At 32.3% G+C, this 19479-nt stretch overlaps 1 protein-coding gene across 1 annotated transcript; it reads left to right on the top strand.

Moving 5' to 3' along the window:
* Nucleotides 1-9704: 9704 nt before the first annotated feature.
* LOC131610006 (hydroxymethylglutaryl-CoA lyase, mitochondrial-like) lies at nt 9705-16454 on the top strand. Its single transcript, XM_058881856.1, has 8 exons — nt 9705-10039; nt 12540-12720; nt 13046-13225; nt 13686-13766; nt 13850-14013; nt 14872-15008; nt 15336-15451; nt 16026-16454. The coding sequence occupies exons 1-8, from the start codon at nt 9852-9854 to the stop codon at nt 16272-16274; spliced, it is 1296 nt and encodes a 431-aa protein (XP_058737839.1). The 5' UTR covers nt 9705-9851; the 3' UTR covers nt 16275-16454.
* Nucleotides 16455-19479: the final 3025 nt, after the last annotated feature.

The raw sequence follows: 19479 nt of genomic DNA, 5'->3' as shown, positions 1-19479 counted from the left end.
TTTTAAAAATGAAAGGCTCGAAGCACATTTCGGATATGCATATTTGAAACTGGTGCATGGTATTTGCGGATATGCATATTAAAATATTTGAAAGTGTGAAAAGAGTGCCTTCGAATATATATATCCGAAAAACATTTTGGAGTTTTCAAGATTTATTTCACCTTATATGAGTACAGAGAATTCTCTATTTTTATTCTTATGTTTGTTTGGCAAGTTTCTTGTCTCACTATGAAATAAATTTTTTTACTTTGTACCCCTACAATTATACCCATACCCCTACATGAAAAAAATTTGGACCCAAATACCCTTGTATAAATAATACATATTTTAAAAATATTCATTTTTTCCTCACATTTCAGAAAAAAATTTGAAACACCCAAAAATATATAAACCGGAACACTTTTCCAAAGTCTTCCGGTTTAGAAAAAAATATACCGGAACACTTAGAAAAAGAGTTCCGGTAGTTTTCAAGTTGTTTGAAGTTGCATACCGGAATACTTATTTAAAGTGTTCCGGTGGTTGTTTTTTAAAAATAATTCTAGACTTTACGCAACGGTTTAAAAATGTTGCCTAAACTGAATGGAAAATAAGTAAAACCGTTGCCTAAAGTATAGTTTTTAAAAAGTGTAGCGTCAGGATTTAAAAATCACTTTAGGCAACACTTTTTCTCTGTTGGCAAATAGCTTTAGGCAACACTTTATAACCGTGGTCTAAAGACCAGAATTTTTTTAAAAAAATTAAATCACCGGAACACTTTAAATAAGTGTTCCGGAATGTAGCTACAACCACCATTTTAAACAATTACCGGAACTCTTTTTCTAAGTATTCCGGTATATTTTTTTGGGTTAAATAAGTTTTTGGTCCCTATAAATATTCCAGTTTTCATTTTTAGTCCCTCCCTGCCTTTAGGCAACGGTTTTTACAAGAAAACCGTTGCCAAAACCAGCTAAAACCGTTGCCTAAAGGTAGGGAGGGACTAAAAATGAAACTGCAATATTTATAGGGACCAAAAACTTATTTAACCCTATTTTTTTTAAATCGGAAGACTTTGAAAAAGTGTTTCGGTTTATATATTTTTGGATGTTTTGAATTTTTTTTTTTAAATGTAAGAAAAAAGTGAAAATTTTTAAAATATGTATTATTTATAAGAGGGTATTTTGGTCCAAATTTTTTTCGTGTAGGGGTATTGGTATAATTATAGGGGTATAAAGTAAAATTTTCAATGAAATAATGTTAAAAGCCCAAACTTAGATCCATGAAATGCGGAATCTGTTAAGGACAATTGATCAAATGGGTTTACAAGTGGGCCCTTAACCATGTCAGCTGAAGAAAGGTTTTCCTTTCTTCTTTAACACCCTATAACACTATCTTTCACCCCACAATATCTTAAATATCCCATATATCCTTTCAAGGTTTTAAACTATTATTATTTCTCAATTTGTAGGGATTCGTCACTGAAATCAAAAGTTAGATATTGTTGGTTAAGTTTAGAAATGCACTTACTTATTTCAAAGGGCAGTTTAAAATATTTAAAGGACTGTAACAAATGCCCACAATTTGGATATGTAATTTGCTTATTTATTCATAATTTTTTTTAGAGAAGACTTTGTAGTGTTTGTTTTAGCATTTTATTAATACATTGATTCTTTTTTTAAAAAAAAAAATTGTTGTGTTGATTATTTACTCATATTATTAGTGGAAGATATATTTCATAGGTTGATGCCTAATCTCTATAAGAGAATATGATTTCTCGTCACTTTTAATGAGATATTTTCTCTCAATTACCATACTTTTAAAGCCACGAAATTAGAACTATAGAGACATGCTTTGAATCATGGAGGGAATAAATAATTTTAGTTTAATTAGTTTAATTTAATTTTTAAAAGAAAATGAGAGAGAAGGTTGAGAAAAATAAAATCTCTTCTATATGTAATTAGTTTAATTTCCATAAAATCTCTTGTTCCTTGAGAGTGTTGTCTCATATTAAGTATGTATATAATATATGTTGTGTAGAAGAAACAAAGGATATGATAGTTCAAAAATGGAAAAATTAAGGTGAAGATGGAGTAGTAGTATATGGAACTTCACCTGTGAAATTGTTCTTCCATAAACCAAGTGTGTCTAAATCAGGAAAATCAGAAATGTAGTAAGGTATAGAACCATATAACTTGTTCAAGAAAAGATTGAAAAGCTTGAGATTGTTGATTCACGAACTCAAATGGAATTTCACCTGTGAGTGCATTGGTTTAAAGATCAATATATAGAAGGTTTGTTAAGTAACCAAGTTGTTTTGGTAGTGAACGTGAAAGCTGTAATAATTGAGTTTCTACAACTTCTATAGAATATTAATTTATATAACACTTAGGGCAAAATTTCAAAATGCAGTTGCAACTCAGTTGGCAAGCTTAATGATCCTGTATCCATCAGGGTAAGTTAAGTTCAATTCCCACCTATACTAAAATTTCATTTTGTAGAATTGATCAATTTTTATAATGAATTAATTTCTTAGTTTATATATATATATATATATATATATATATATATATATATATATATATATATATATATATATATATATATATATATATATATATATATAGAATTGTAGAGAAGAAAATCAAAAAAAGAAAAGAGAAAAAGCAAAAAAAAAATGAGAAATTTAGTCTACATGTAATTAAGGGACTATCAAATGCAAAATGGGATAAATTTGAGGCCAAAATCAAACAATTGAAATTTAAGGGACCAAAATCAAACAATTAAAAAATTTGGAGGACCAAAATCAAGCAATTGAAATATGGGAGACCAAAATCAAACAATTGAAAATTTTGGGAGGTCAAAACTGCATTTAAGCCAAATAATAATTAATCAGTGGAATGGAGTTCTTAATAATTAATCAGTGGAATGAAGTTCTTGAAATTAACTATTTATTAAGAATACAAAGAGTTTCTAGTATGAAAAAAAATAAGGATTTGAACAATTAAATGCAATTAAGCGGAATATTGATGAATTTAGAATTTAATGAGAAGTTTGGAGGGAAACCTTGTATTTTGTCTTAATATATTAAGGATTAATTTTTTAAAACATTCCTTTAAAAAAATAAATTATTGAAAAATTATTATAATTTAATTTAGATTATTTTAATTTTTCAACATAATAAGTGATATTATTATTAAATAATGTTATAAAATGAAGTAATGCTTTTATTTAAATTTTTATCTTAATCGTTATTATATATTCTAGGGTTAAATATATTACAGGTCCATATAAATATCCCACAATCTAGTTTTAGTTTCAAGAACATTTTTCGTCCAAAGAATCGTCCTTATAAAGTTTTTCGTCCCTATTTTTCGTCTATGTCGTCTATTCCACTTAACGGATGCCTACGTGGACAATGACTTGGTATTTTTTTTAAAATAATTAGAGAATTATTAAGTTTCACGTGTGTAAATAAATTACAAGTCATTATTAAGTTCAATTATCTTGGTACCAGATGTTGTTCCATGTTCCTCTTCGTTCTCTTTGTGCCCTAATTCCTCTTTCTTTGTAACCAGTCGCAGTTGAAGCTTCCTCACTCGTAAACCTAATTCTTCATCATCAAATTAAGGAAGGTTGATGTCGTATTCCAGAACTACTACTTCGCACCCATGAGCATGTCTTCGTCCTCTGTGAGATGTCGTCGAGGAAGGAATTGCGGTTGTGAAGCTCGTCTGGTTTCGTACATCTACAAGAATGGTCGCAATAAAGGCAGACTCTTCTGGAGATGTCCTTTTTGGAAGAGTGAAGAAACTTGTGATTTATTCATATGGGATGGAAATTTAGTTGAAGAAAATGGTAATGATGTTGAACACCTACATGTCAACATGTTGAAGGAGTTGGAGACGGTTGAACTGCTGAGGGAGTTGTATGAAGATTCTAAGAAGAAGAACATGAAGTTGCAAGCAAAATTGAGATCAGAGGCATGGGCTGGAAAAATCAAGTTTTTCTGTTTTATAGTTTCTCTTATGATTAATGTGTACCTAGTAATGAAATGTAATTGTTGAAGTAAGGTTGTATGAGCAATGTAATATGTGTTTCTAATGTAATCCTTGTGTTTCTAATGGAATTATGTTGAATTTTATAGATTGTGTGAAATTGTATTAACAGGTTGTTGCTTAAATATTGACAAATTTTGGCATAGTCACTTCTAAAACATTCACATAGGTGGCCTAAATTTTTGCATAGTTTGCCTGAATTTTGGCATAGTTTTGCCTAAAACATTGACATATTTTGCCTAATTTGACAAACAACAATTTGTGGTAAATATGACAGTATTCATAGTTTGCCTCATTAGAGAGATTATACCATACAATTTGACAAGCAATATGACAGCAAAATGACATGAAATTGATTCATTAAACTAGCTAGCATACCCAAAATGATCCAATACATAGTCTTATATGGTATCCTAACCAAAATTACAAGTCACTGCTCATAGATTGCAGCATAACCAAAATACATAGTAATTCAAATTCTTCAATATTCCATTATGGATACAACTTAAAGTTTGCAAACTACAAGTCATTGCTAAAAAATACAACAAAAATTTGAATTCTTCAAATTCCAGCCTCATTGAGTCAAGCCTTTTTGAATTTCATCCCAACTTTTCATACCTCTCTTGATTGGTTGTTTTGAGTTACCAATGAGTACAACTGGATCTTCAGGGTGTCTTCCAGGTCCCTTGATGTTTTTTGTTTTTATAGTCCTAATTCTTTCTCTCTTTCTAGTATGCTCCACAACAATGGGGACTTGTTTCTTTCTTGGAGCCATAAACTTGACCTACATTGTCAATTAACAGCCATGATCAATATTAAATGACAAAAAAGAAAATTATGTTAGCATGCATATTCAAACTTACAGGATCACTGCAAGTTGCCTTGACATTTATTGAAGGTTTGAATACTTTGGAGTTTTAACTTTTGTTGAAGTCCCATAGAAGGTTCTTACACCAGATGTCTTTGAAGGGCCTTGGTTTACAACAGGAAATTATTTGATAGGGCTTAAGTCAACTTAAAGTGGTGGGATGTTAAGAATATTATCCTCTTCATTGTTGATATCATTGCGAATTGCTTCAAGTATATCTGGATTTATTTCATTAAGGTATCCTCCTATATCTGGACTTGGTGCCTCACTGATTAGAGGTGGTGCCTCATCTTGCATTGTAGCCTGACTTGGTGCCTCATCTTGCCCTGGAGCTAGACTTGGTGCCTTACTTGGAGCCTTTTTACCTTTCTTATTCAGTGAACCGTTAGGTCTCCCCTGAAAAGCATTACACAGATACTAATAAAATATAATTACTATTCACATGATTATACAAATATTAATCAAAAGCACTAGACTAACCTTTTTTGAGATTGCCTTTTGAACATTTCCAGCCTGACTTGCTAGCTTGTGTAGGTAGTTAATATGTTTTGATATTTTGGTTGTTGTGTAGAACAATCAGTTTGTTCTTCTTACATGTCCTAATATTATGCCCATACTCCAAACATGTCTTGGACTTATTCGTAGTATTTGTTCTTTGCCACTTTGTTGCATTTGATTCATCAGGTTCCCGTCTTCTAATTTTTTTGGCATCTCTGGGACTCTTTTGAACATAGGAGGGAAAATGATAGGATCATTGGTTTTGGGCCACTTATTTTGGCTATTCAAAGGAGTGATACATTCTTCATAACACTTGACATAAGTTGACTTGTGATAGCACTTATGGGCATAATTAATGGGATCATCTACTTTCCTATGGATTGCACAAATTGTATGTCTACATGGAATGCCAATGAGATTCTAAAAGTTACATGAACATGTTTGATTGGCCAAGTTAACCACAAAACTGTCAGTAAACATGACATGGGTAACTTGGAATATCAATTGTCCTGCATAAGTTGTTGTCCAAATTGGACTCTTTTCAATCTCTCTATCTAATCTCTTAAGTGGTTTTGACATGATCCTATGGCCCGGGCCGCCAGACCCGAAGAATCATAGGGCTTAGGCCTTAAAATTAGAGCCCATATTTTTCAGGGCCTTTTTAGCCCAGCCCTGAAAAATCCGCTACCTATTAGGGCTAGCCCATATGGGTCGTGGGTAGCCCATTAGGCCCGCATAGTTATAAAATTTTAAAAAAATATATTAATATTTATATTATCTTACTCCAAAATAGCATATTGATTTTTCTCACTTCACTAAATTTTATCTCTATTTTATTCAATCTTTCTCTTTTAAATATTATACATTAATATAATCAACATTTTTTCATCGTATTATATTAATTTTTCTCTTATAATAAATATTCAAGTATTATTTTATACAATTTAGACATATATTGTATTTAGAAACACATTATAGTATTTATAAGAGATAATACATTACTTAAAAATGTATTATGTTTAAAATAACATAATTTTTAATTTTATTTATAATAAATATTATAGAATTTTTATTTTTATTTTTTTAAAATAAGAAAGTCCATTTAGAGCCGGGTAGCCCGAAGCCCATCTAAGGCTGGGCTCGGGTAGTAAATCTCGAACCCATATTACACATGGCCTTTTTGGCCCAGCCCTGAAAAGTCTAGAGCCCGCCATTACCGGCCCGTTTAGGGTCGGGTAGCCCATATTGACAGCTCTACTTATACCCATTAACATTTTCTCTTAAGGTTGTAAACCTACCCATAATATAAGACCTAATTCATTCAAACATAGTTATAATTAGTTTGTCCCTTTGAAGCAAGATAGTTGCATTAAAGGATTCACTTAAATTATTCATCCATACATCACACTTATAATATAAACGAAATGCATGCTTACACCACTTTGCTTTTGGAATTGCCTCCAACCATTCAAAAGCATCATTGTTGACCTCCTTAATTTTCTGTATGAATTGTTCACGGGCCTCATGATATGTTGCATTAGCTGTAGCCATCATGAGATCCCTAAAGAAGGTACCACCTCCAAACCTCTTCTTAAAGTTAGCATACAAATGTCTCACGTAAAACTTATATTTAAGTGTTGGGTATTGCTCCTCAAACACATGTACAAGACCCTGAAAAAAAAGTAAAACAATTCATTTCAAATGTAATTCAAATAACTTCTAATAAACCAAACAGAACGAGAGGTTTACATGTCTTTTGTTGGTCAAATATGAAACATCATCTTCTTTCACCAATGTCTTCAAGAAGTAGCTAAATAAACCAACTCCAAGTGTCCTTTGACTCATTTTCTACCACTCTAAATGCAATAGGTAAATACTGGTCATTATGATCTCTTCACATAGCTATTAATAATATACCACCATACTTGTGTTTTAGATGACATCCATCTAGTCCAATAAATGGCCTATAAGTCAATTTTAGAGCTTTCTTTGTTCCATCAAAACACATATAACATCTTTCAAACCTTGGTAGTAAACCTGGACATTGAGTTTGATTGTTCAGCTTGAAAGTATTTCCTAGTGAAACCCTCCTCAATTCAGCCCCATATGACCATAATAGACTGTATTGTTTGCTAGAGTCTCCCCCACTATCCTTTTGGCAACCTGTCTTGGCTTAAATGCCCTACAACCTGGGATTTCAGTAGCATACTTATCCCTATTATATGCAATTACATCATTCAACTTCATTTTGTTATTGTTCTTCATCCTATCAACAATTACATTTGCAACTCAATCAGCTTTGGCACTGTTGTTAAAAAACTGACTTCAACACTTATGTTTAGCATACAATATCTTGATTCTAAATGTTGCTGATGTTAAGACTTTACTACACAACACAGTGTAATTACATTTTGTTTTTTCCTTGCAAACCACCCTACATCTCACTACATCATTTTTCTCAAATCTCGCATCCCTTTCATTCAATATATTATGTTCCAAAATAGAACTCTTGAATTGCCTTAATGATGAAAATTTCATTCCCACCTTGAACTTAAAATCCTTTGTAATTCCATCTTCCTCATTGAACCTAACAACATTTGGCATGTCATCACCACTGTCATCTTCAGCACCTCTATCATGCTCATAAGTCATATACTCATCTTTAATTGCGTGTTTCTTACTCATCTCTGGAGTAATAAAACTATGTCTCACTGCCTCACTAGAGCCTGCACCATCTGCAGCAGGTAAGTTTATGGGTTGACCACCAAAAGCCTCATCAAAACCCTCATCAAATCCATTTATCCTTTCTTGTTCACTATCTTCAAATTTAATATACTTAACAAACTCATCATTAGAACCCTCACCAGTACATGAATCAATGTCATCTTCACCTTTTATCCCCTTGTTCCTTTTTCTTGCATTCTCCATAAATGTTGCACCCCCTTTAGTTGGTTTGGGCTTAGTGTATATTTTAACCTCACCTTTGTATTTTTGAACAAAGCAAGTTAACTCAAATTCATCACCATCATCCCTAAATGGTTTTAGACTAGTTTCTAAACTACCATCACCATGTTTCCACCACATCCTAACATTATTTTATTCAAACCCATGATCCATTCCCTTAATTAAATCACACACCTCAAAAAAGACTAATAGTCAAAATCTTGACCATTAGATGTGTAAACTTCCCCACCCTTATACTTTAACATTGGGTCTTTTATAAAACAATCCTTTGTGTAAAATACTATCTTAAATACACCCATGCCTACACAATAGAGGGAAAATAACAGTAAATATTGGACCCACATATAACACTTGTATGCAGTAAACCCTATTCACTTTTTTTTTTTTGACAAAAACCCTATTCACTTAATACACTGCAAGTAAAATACAAACCCTAGACCAAACTTCAATAGAATAGAATATAAAGTTAAACATGTGGACCTACCTCAAATTCAATGTAGAGGTACTACCACAAGCATGCACCTTTCAAGATGATTCTGGGACCACAAAGCAAACACGATAATAATGGAAACAAATTTCTGCTACCAAAACGAAAATACACAATATGTTACAAAGACCATGTTGAACCAACTGTAAGAATTCTATTGAAGAAGAAAGGAATGGAGTATGGAACGAACCTTCTGCCCAGACTTAGCACTTGGAGTTAAAAGTGATGGACTCAGTTAGGGTTATCTCCAAGAACGAAAATCCTCATTGTATGCTAAATATTTTCCTAATTTTATTCTAAGTGCACATATCAGTCTTTTAAGTTGCCCAATGGGTAATAAATACGTAACATCTAATTATTCAGCGTTACCTTTTATCAAAAAATTAAAAAAAATTGCCTAACCAACGTCAACGTAGGATTCCGTCAAGTGGAATACACGGCAGGGACAAAAAATAGAGACTAAAAACTTTACGAGAACGATTGTTTGAGCGAAAATGTTTTAGGGACTAAAACTAAATTTAAAGATATTTATAAGGACTAAAAACATGTTTAACTCTATATTCTATTATTTTATTATTTTATCACGCTCTCACTTATATAAAAGAGGAAACAAAATTAAAAAATTAAAAAAAAAGTTAAAAGTGTTATTATTAATATTATTATTACTCCATCCGTTTCACAATGAGTGACATTGATTAAGAAAAATATATAAAAGTAAAAGAGATAAATTTTTATTAAATAAAAAATAAAATTAAAAAAAATATATTAAAAATCGAAATAAATCAATTATTTTAGAACATTTTACTCAAATGGGAGGGATTATTTTATTCCCATATGGGAAGGATTATTATATTGTTGTAGTTGTTGTCGTCCTTATCCATGATGATCACATTTGTTTGAAAATTAAAATCCTGATCACATCGCGAAAACATTGAATTTATTTCTTCCTAACGTTCTTTCGTTTAAACTGTTTAATTTTCCTTCTCACCAAATTACAAACAATATGCACAAAATTGTACAAAGGGCGCGATTCTCGAATCGCAATCGCGCACCAATTCTAACACACTCAAACTTGGACCCATCGCAACTTGTTTCCAACTTTTCAGACCGTGCTACCATTGATACAAATTCAACGTTTTCAACTTATGCTGCCATCGACGGAGCTCGCAGAAATGAATCTCTTGATTTGCGGTAATCACCAAAAATTCCCTTTCATTTTGGTTTCATCATTTGTGGTTATAGTTGAAATTGTTTCTGTGTTGGTGGTTAATGTTGCGATTGCTTCTGTATCGGTGATTATAGTTGAAGTTTTTAGGTTCTCATTATTTGAATTTGTTAAATCCTCGCTTTATTTGTTTAGAATTATTTGAATAAACAACTTAGTTAAGTGCTTAGAGAGTAAGCACTTATTGTATAAGTTCTTATGTGTAACCTGTTTGCATATAAGCTATAAACTGTTTTTATAAGCTGAAGAGCTTAGGGAAATAAGTTGAAAAGAACTTACAGATATATCATAAGTTTTTTTCGCAAGATATCCCAAACAATCTCACAAATACTTATACCGGTAGATAAACTCAAGTAAATCAATTTATCACACCTTTAGTCTTTTTAAGAGAGGAAATGGAGGAAGAGAGAAAATACTATTTGTATCAATGGTTTGAATTTGTGAAAATGGATCAGTCAGTAAATTACAATGAGTTGAATGCCCATAGAGTTCTGATGCGTTAGCAGCTAACTAACTTCATAGCTGTGATAACTGAAGTGTAACAACTAACGGACTCACTATTCTAATCTCTATTAGTCTTTTGACCAATTGAGTTGATTTATAACTGTTTTTTGTTCAATGCATATGTTCAATTAACAGTGGTGAGCAAATGCATTGTTTGGTTCAAAAGTTGAACTTGGGGATACTGAATACTCAATGCAACAGTCCTTCTGAATTTGGTGTTGTAGATAGTACATTTTGATTTACATTATTGTATGGTTATTTGGAAGTTATTTAGTGATTTGAGGATACTTCTTGGTGGAAGAATCATGGATAATTCCTCTGCCAAATAGATGTAGGATCATCGGGGAGGATTGTACGATTGTGAGATCTGCAAATTTTCTGATATGCTGTGATAAGTTTACGTGGAAATAATTTACAATTCCTCTATCAAATTGATGTGTTAAGTCTTCAAATCAGTGCTGTGATAATTTTTCCCTGTTCAATTGATTTCTTATTGAACTGGAGTTGAATATTATCTGGGTTGAACCTAATTAGTGGTAGCGGGTGAGAAAATCAATCTTTCACTCTCACACACATCTGCCCTCTTTCACTCTCACCTGCATCTGCCCTCCCTATCAAGATAATACTGAAAACAAGAATCTATCAAGATAATTTTGAAAACAAGAATCTAAGCCTCACATTTTGATTTTTTTTTAGTTTTAAAACCAAGGAAAACTTTAAAATTTAAAACATATGAAACTCTCTCCATCCCACAATAATTGGACTATTTCTAACAAAAAATAGATCCAAAATAAATGATACTCTCAATTCTCAAGGCAATATTAATTATTTTTTCCCAGTTGTACTATCTAATCAATGCCACTTGTATCACTCTGAAGTTAATATCTTTCGCTTTGTATTTATAATATTGATGAGTATACCAATAATTGATAAGAGTGATTTAGTAAAAAGAAAGCTTAAATGCAATTTTGGTCCTTCTATTTTCAAAAAAATATAGTTTTGTTCCCTACATTTTAAAAACCAGTTTTTTGGTCCCTTAATTTCTAATATTTTGGAGTTTTGGTCCCGGTCCCCATCTCATTTTAGGGTCAATTTTGTTGACGTGATGACAATGTTTAGACTTTAGATGGACAAATTTAATGTCGGTCATATTTTAGAGACAATTTTGCTGATGTGTTATCTTAAATTTGTCCATCTAGGTGCTTTAATGTTATCAAAGTTAACCCCAAAATGGAACGAGGGTCCAAAACACATAAAAAATTACGATTATCTCTCTCTTTCATATACACACTTTTTTTTAATTTGTTTGAAAATGTCTAATAGGTAGATTATTGTGGGATGGACAGACTACTTTTAAAAAACTAAAAACCAAAACACAATCAAACAAGTCCTTAGATACTAGAGTTGGACTATTTCCTTTGGTGTTTTAATGACATTTGTTGTCAAAAACTTATGTTATATGAGCCATGAGTTGTTTTTGTATGCAACCTTGTAAATTTTGATTGATGTTTGTTTAATCAAATGTTTGTTGTGATTTGTTGGTTATAATTTCTTATGTGTATGTTTAATTGTAATATTGTTCTTCAGGTAAATATGTGTTGTCATTCTTTTAATGTGTTTTCTCATTCTTGTCACCCTATATAGGATCTCAATTTTGACATTCTTATTTATGATTACTGAGTAGCATACATATTGATATTGCCTATGGATAAATGGGGAAGATGGATAGCTTTTGTAGGTTCATGAATGGGTACTTTTTTCCCTGTTGCTGTTTGGACCTCTGAGGATAATAAAGATCTAACTTTGCAGAAGATATGTATATCTGTAGAAGGAGGAATATATACATATTGTTTGGTTATACTAATTGCTTTCTTAAATTGAGTTAGGTAGTTTTTTTGAAGGAAATATTGTCCTTTACTTTAAACCACACGTTCTTTACTTTCCAAATCATGAATGCACCAGGGAAATTACAAACACAAGAGAACTTAGGAACACATTTGACAAATACAATAGAAACGTTTTGTCTCGATGCCTGAACTGGACCTCGGGGGCAATTAATAATCATCATGCAGCCAGCTATGTGGTAAATCGTCATTTTACAGCCGATCACAATGACAAATGCACAAAGGAGTTCTCAAGTAAGGTGCAATTGATCTAATGTATACTTTTCCTCTCTAATGTTTTGTATTTTAATATAGCTAGAAACACGCTGTTAAGCAAGGAACAATTAAGTTGATACATGCTTTACCGATTACATAACATCCATTTTAAATATATAATTTTTTTAAAACGAAAGAGTCTATTTTTATTTTATGTCTCTAAGTTGTGCATTTGATAATGATGTAACGGTGTTTGGATAGTTATTTGACTTATTGCCAATTTAGCAATTGCCTGCATCATTAACATCTTTTATTCGGACTGTTCTTTTGTTGGAGAATTCATGACTAATACTACATACAATGTTTCAGCATCTTAAAAATATTCCAGATTTTGTAAGGATAGTGGAGGTTGGTGCAAGGGATGGATTGCAAAATGAGAAGGTTATTGTTCCCACTGATGTGAAAATTGAATTGATAAAACTGCTAGTTTCTTCGGGGTTGTCTGTTGTTGAGGCTACAAGTTTTGTCTCACCAAAATGGGTGCCACAGGTAAGAATACGTTTAATTTTCTTTGAGATAAATAATCATTTGTGATTTTATAGAGACAACTAAATGCTCTTCTCATATATATATTTTTCATGATTATTTATTTACAGTTCATTTTCTACCTTATTTCTCTAAGATATTTTCATTAGATCTCATGCAGGCTTTTATTTGTCAGTTCAATGTGTCCCGAGATTCTCATCTCAATTACTAGTCCTATATTTCTCTTTTAAAAGTTCTATTTCCATGCCTGTTATCAGGAATAGTGATTGTGTCTTTTCTTTACTTGTTACAAGACTTGGTCAGGGTCTCTTGTGCATATGTTACTACTATCTATACCTCCTTTTTGTTGAAGTGTTTATCATGTTTTCTGTTATATTTCAGAAATGTTGTTCATCTGTACGCTGTTTAATGAATCTTGTGATCCTCTGACCAACCAATTTCACATCTTATTAACTGATTTCAGTTGGCAGATGCAAAGGATGTATTGACAGCAATTCAAGACGTTGAAGGTGCTAGCTTTCCCGTCTTAACTCCAAATCTCAAAGTAAGAATTATAGTTAATGGTAAATGTAGTATTAGATTTAGAATTTGTGGATGGCTATGATCATTTGACCCCCTTTCTTCCAGGGTTTTGAGGCAGCTGTTGCTGCTGGAGCTAAGGAAGTGGCTGTTTTTCCTGCTGCTTCTGAATCATTCTCTAAAGCAAATCTCAATTGTGGCATTGAGGATAACCTTGCTCGTTGCCGTGATATTGCTTCAGCTTCTAGAAGCCTCAAGATCCCAGTTCGTGGGTATGATTTTTTTATTCTTACATTTTTAATGATGGATAAATTTGAGAATTTTCTAAAAACTTATATGTTCCTTCTATTTAAAACAAATGGGTTAATCATGTGTATGGTCAATTCTTGTTTTGGACACATCTTGATTTCAAAACACAAGGGACTTAGTATTTTCATAATAATCTTGACACATCACTTGTCGGTTTGCTTAGCTGTCTAAAGGGTGGGTGATTTAGATCTGAGAGGAAGAATAGCTCTTATAAAGTCTTGGATTCAGTTGAATTGAATCATTCATTGTAACAAATATTCATTAGATACATGAAAGATGAACTTCATTTTCTCTCAATTTCTTTCCCTTTAACAGAGCTGAAGTACCTATTTCCACATTGGCAGTTTCATTTAGCTCTGACATCAAGTATAAGAAAGGTTTTAATTTGTGTTTCATTAGAAGTTGAAACATAAACTGATTTGTTTCATCAATGACTATATTTGGCGGTAATATTGTATACTCATCAGTGGAATTTTGTCGACCATAATCTTTCTGTATTGGATATACAAGTTGTTGAATGGAAGAGAGCGTAGCTTGAAAGGTGATTTAGTGTGTTTGAATTAGCATATTTTAAAGCAAAGTTATGTTTACTAGCTTCCCAAGAGAGCTGTCGCAAACAAAGTTTTCTCCCAGATTTAGCTAAAAATATGGTTTTTCAGATAGTAGAATCTGTGCCAGACTCCCAATCATCCTTACTCGAATATATTTACTTTTTCAAATTATTTAAACAATCTTAAAACAGTATACTGTTATTTTTTTTTCCTTTCAAATTCATCATAGCAATTATATAGTCAATTGTGTGACTAAATTACACACTGCAGATACATATCATGTGTTGTGGGATGTCCTTTGGAAGGAAAAATTGCTCCCGCAAAAGTAGCATACGTTGCAAAATCACTTTATGAGATGGGGATCTCGGAGATTTCATTAGGGGATACAATTGGTGTTGGCACACCTGGTATTGTTTCTTTCATGTGTTGCTTATGTTTAGGTGTTTTTGGTCTTGGTTACTGTGTTGGTGTATTCGTCTATCACATTAAAAGGCTATTGATCTTTATCTTGTTGATTTGACTTCTTGATATAACAAAACCTGATCTTGTCTTAGCTCTGTAAATGATTAATTATATTATACGTACTTATGTAGAAGATCCTTTATTAAAAAATTATAACGTTTTGGTGCTAACGATCATTGTTGAGACGGTATTTTACGTGGAATACAATGAAAAGTCTAAGGTGATTGCATTATCAAATATTCTGATTTGGTTGGTCTTTCTCATCTTAACAGGTAGCGTCATTCCTATGCTAGAAGCTGTTCTTGATGTTGTTCCAATTGACAAGCTTGCTGTCCATTTTCACGATACTTATGGTCAGGCACTTTCAAATATTCTAATTTCACTACAGGTAAACACTCTTTATTGTTCATATGCTGATATCTTATTAGGACAGCCCTTTTATATAAGATATTTTTGGAATTTATGTCAGATGTAGCTTTCCCCCTTCAAATGCTAAAACTAATCAGATATGTAATATTTTAGTTTTGCTCCTATTAAACAGATAACTTGGATTTGTCCTTGTCTTTCATTTTATATTCACATGTATGGTCTTTGCAATCTAAATAAAATGGAAGTGAATGTATATCTTGTTATAGTCTGCCGAAAGAATGAAAATTTACAAATGTTGTGTATGTTTGTATAGCAAAACAATGATTGAATGTTTTGTCTCCATATAATTGACAAAATTCAACTTGTATCCCTACAAAAATTTATTTCTTTTAGTATGTGTTTTAGTTTCTGATGATAGGAGATTCATGAGGGACAAAAACATTATTTTTTGTTGAATATAGACTCTAAAAAGTAAAAGAAAAACAAAAACTATATAGGGCTAAAAATCAGATTTTTCCATTGGGCTAAAATAATATTTTTTTTACCCTAAAAACTATTCCTATTTACTTAACATTGTTCATTAATTTTTAAAGATGGGGATCAGCACAGTGGATTCATCTGTCTCTGGTCTTGGAGGCTGTCCATATGCGAAGGGTGCAACTGGGAATGTAGCCACTGAAGATGTTGTTTATATGCTGAATGGACTTGGAGTTAAAACTAATGTGGACCTTGGAAAACTTATGCTTGCTGGGGATTTCATCTGCAAGCATTTAAGACGAGCATCTGGTTCAAAAGTTGCAACTGCATTGAGTAAAGTTACAAATAGTGCCTCTAAACTGTGAGTTACTAAAGTTAGATCATGCATTTGCATGAGAGGTAGATTGTTTACCCATTGAGTTGTTACTTTTGTTCATAAGATGTTAAGACTGGTAACTTCTTTACAGTAAATGTATGCTGGTGTTTCCTCTTATGGTGTGTCCTGCCTGTATACAAGTGTACTGCAATGCTATTCAGTTCTGCTAGTTTTCTGAGTCTATTGAGTTGCTTTGATTATGTGTTGAACATGTAATCTGGAGTGAAACAATGAAAATGGATAATGCATTCAAGTTCAACAGCATTGTCATCTTTGACACATTTTTATAATGAAAAGTAGTTCAAGAAATTGACGTGTTCTTCCTAATGCATGTTTGGAATCACGGCGAGCTTGACAAAATCACAGTGATTTTGTCAGTCACCATGAATTCAAACTCGTACTAATTGTTTGATTCTTTTCCCATTTTGTTTCTTCTGAAACCTTTGGTTAATAGATTAGAGGAGGTTTCCATTCAAATTTCCTTTTCCTATGTTCGAATTTGAATTTGAGCCTAACTTAACTCAAACTCATACTAAAGACACTCATTTAAATAATTTTATTTTATTTTTGTAATTGACTATCATATGTTTTTGTCTTTTTTAGATCGGCTGTGATCGAACCGAAGACAAATGCACATGAGTTTTAAAAAATCATATTGACTTGAACTTAACCATCTTTAACTTTAATATTGAATGCAATTCACTTCATTATACTTACCTTAATGTCACAAATCAACCATCTTTCCCTTATTTTATTAAAAAAAAGTTAGTAATAAGGAACAATTTCTTCTTTATATATTGTGTCCAAGTACTTTCCTGCTCACAGCACAAATCCAGCATGCAACTGTTATAAGAAGAAATTAAAGATTTCATTACTACATTTATGACATAGACATGGACCCCACTCTCATTTCCTCTCTGTCTTTGCATTGGGTAAATTGGCTATTCTTTCTCCATTCTAGTCCTACCAGCATTGCAAATCTTTGCTCTTCTTTGTCATTATTGTCATTGAAGCATGAATCCCTTTACTCAACTACCCCATCAGAAAATAATAGTGAAGTTCAGTACCAGTTATAGAAAAAATAGAAATTATTGTCCTTTCCAAATGAGCTATTAATGCAGGATGCTTCATTTCATTAAAGATACTCAAAGGGGTCTCTCTGTGTGTGAGGAACCTTGCTTTAAATGACAGCTTTGTCGTGTACATTTATGTTTGCTGTGACATATTCTGTTGCCTAGAAAATGACTTGACATGCTCGTGAAGTGATCCTATAATATTGTTGCCTTTGTGAGTGTTGCTTTCTTTTATCCAAACACTATACTTGATGGTAACAATTAACAAAATTGTCGATTCTTTTCGACATAAACTTTTCAACTCTTGTTCTTGTCCCATGCATCCATTTTAGGATCCCGGTTCTATGCCAAATGTTATTATTTCCACAGTTGTAGTTTAGGATGTTCTATGCCAAATCATAAATGGTGTGTTTAAGAAAGTATTAAAATGCATGTTATTAACATTAACCTTCTTCAAGGGTTGGTGTATTTGTACATCCATGTACTGAAAGAGAGAGAAGTCTATAATATTTTGTCATGATTTTTTTTTTAAAAATTGCAGTCACATCTGAGGTAATACTACAGAGAATTGCTGTCAAACAACATACACTGCAGCTGCATCCTGTTTTCTTAAAATTTTGATGTTAGCCTATCTCTAGTTCTACTTCTATGTTTAAGAGAGTAGTCATGATTGATTTTGAATGTATAAAGTTGATTTTGACATGTTTGTTTGCTTTTGATTAAAATTTGTTTTGGCTTCAGAAATTTTTTTAATTCAAAATTAGAATTTTTAGCTTTTTTAAGTATAAATTTGAGTATGGGAAAATTACTACAACTTATGTGATTTTGTCAATCTCGTTGATAAATATGAATAAGTCATGTTGAGACACCACATGTTATACATGCATGTAAAAAAAACCTGTAGGCTAAAAAGTAATGTCAATAATTTTTTTGGTTGGAATTGACAGTGAATACATTTCAGTGCATTAACTCTCAAATTTGGCTGTTTGTAGAGAGTCCTCCATAATTGTGAAGCATTTGAAATAAAATAGAATATATTGTTCATACTGCACAAATTAAATGATGATGGAGGAAATATCTGCTCTCCAAATAATGCTATATTCTGCACCCAAAAATAATTATTGCATCCTCTCTTATGGTAGTAAGGAAATCCTTTTTTCACCAGAGAAGGAAATCCATTAATAAAAAACTCCGGTTGCTATTATATTTTTTAAAAATTGTCCTTGCTAAATATACAATACATGACAAACTTTAGCGATTAAGGGTTATTTGAGGTTTTTGAGTATGTTACAAGGTTTAGAGTTAGCTCACTTAAGAGGATAGAAAACTTTGTATATGTAGCTTTTGTATGAATATTTCCTTGTCCCCTCTCAACTTTAGGATTGAGATATTTATAGTCGTATTGGGTATGGATTCTATGCCCCTTGAGGATAACAATTGCTTCTGAAAAAATATGGAAGTGGATACTTAATCTCCTGTTATTCAAGGGAGCATGGTTTACTTCTATACGACTCCTTCTACATCCTAGCAGATAATGGACACGTCACTTTCCCATTCCCATGTTAGGCGGGTGATTTCAGAAAATAGACAACATATTTAATAAAGGGGCGACACATCGAATAAATAGGCTATCAATATCATAAATAGGCGATTAAGAGGGCTTTATGGCAAGATGACACATCACTGTCGTCGCCTCCCATGGACCCCTTACAAATATACTAATACACAATCTCTAAACTACGAGAGTTTGGAAATGACAAAGTGATTTAGTCTTGTCATCCTCCTCCACTTACACGAGTGAATCCCTCATGCATGAAGCGAGTCCCTCATGCATGGGTGAGTCCCTCACGTGTAAGGCTTGTCCCTCATGCGTGAGATGACTCTAGGACATGTCTCCAAGTGACAGTGATGTGATTCACACATTAGTTGTGGGGTTTTGAAAGTCAATCAATTGAAGGAAATCAAACGTTAGTTGAGGAAAGTCAAAGATGGTTTTACTTTGAGCAAGCGAAAGAACAAGTAACAATCTTCTATCTGAGGTTGGATTTGAGTCAGATGGACATGTTTAAGGTGGTTTGTGGTGGTCAGTTAATGGCTGACGAGGAGGTCCCTCCTATTGGA

Source organism: Vicia villosa, linkage group LG6, assembly GCF_029867415.1.
Source record: "Vicia villosa cultivar HV-30 ecotype Madison, WI linkage group LG6, Vvil1.0, whole genome shotgun sequence".
Classification (NCBI taxonomy): Eukaryota; Viridiplantae; Streptophyta; class Magnoliopsida; order Fabales; family Fabaceae; genus Vicia; species Vicia villosa.
The sequence above is the reverse complement of the archived record's forward strand: the minus strand, read 5'-3'. Positions and strand labels throughout refer to the sequence as shown.

Coding starts and splice junctions, on each gene's coding strand:
- LOC131610006 (XM_058881856.1), top strand. CDS start 9,852: ATGCACAAAATTGTACAAAGGGCGCGATTCTCGAATCGCAATCGCGCA. Junction 13,767..13,849: donor TCTTAACTCCAAATCTCAAA/GTAAGAATTATA, acceptor CCTTTCTTCCAG/GGTTTTGAGGCAGCTGTTGC. Junction 15,009..15,335: donor AATTGGTGTTGGCACACCTG/GTATTGTTTCTT, acceptor TCATCTTAACAG/GTAGCGTCATTCCTATGCTA.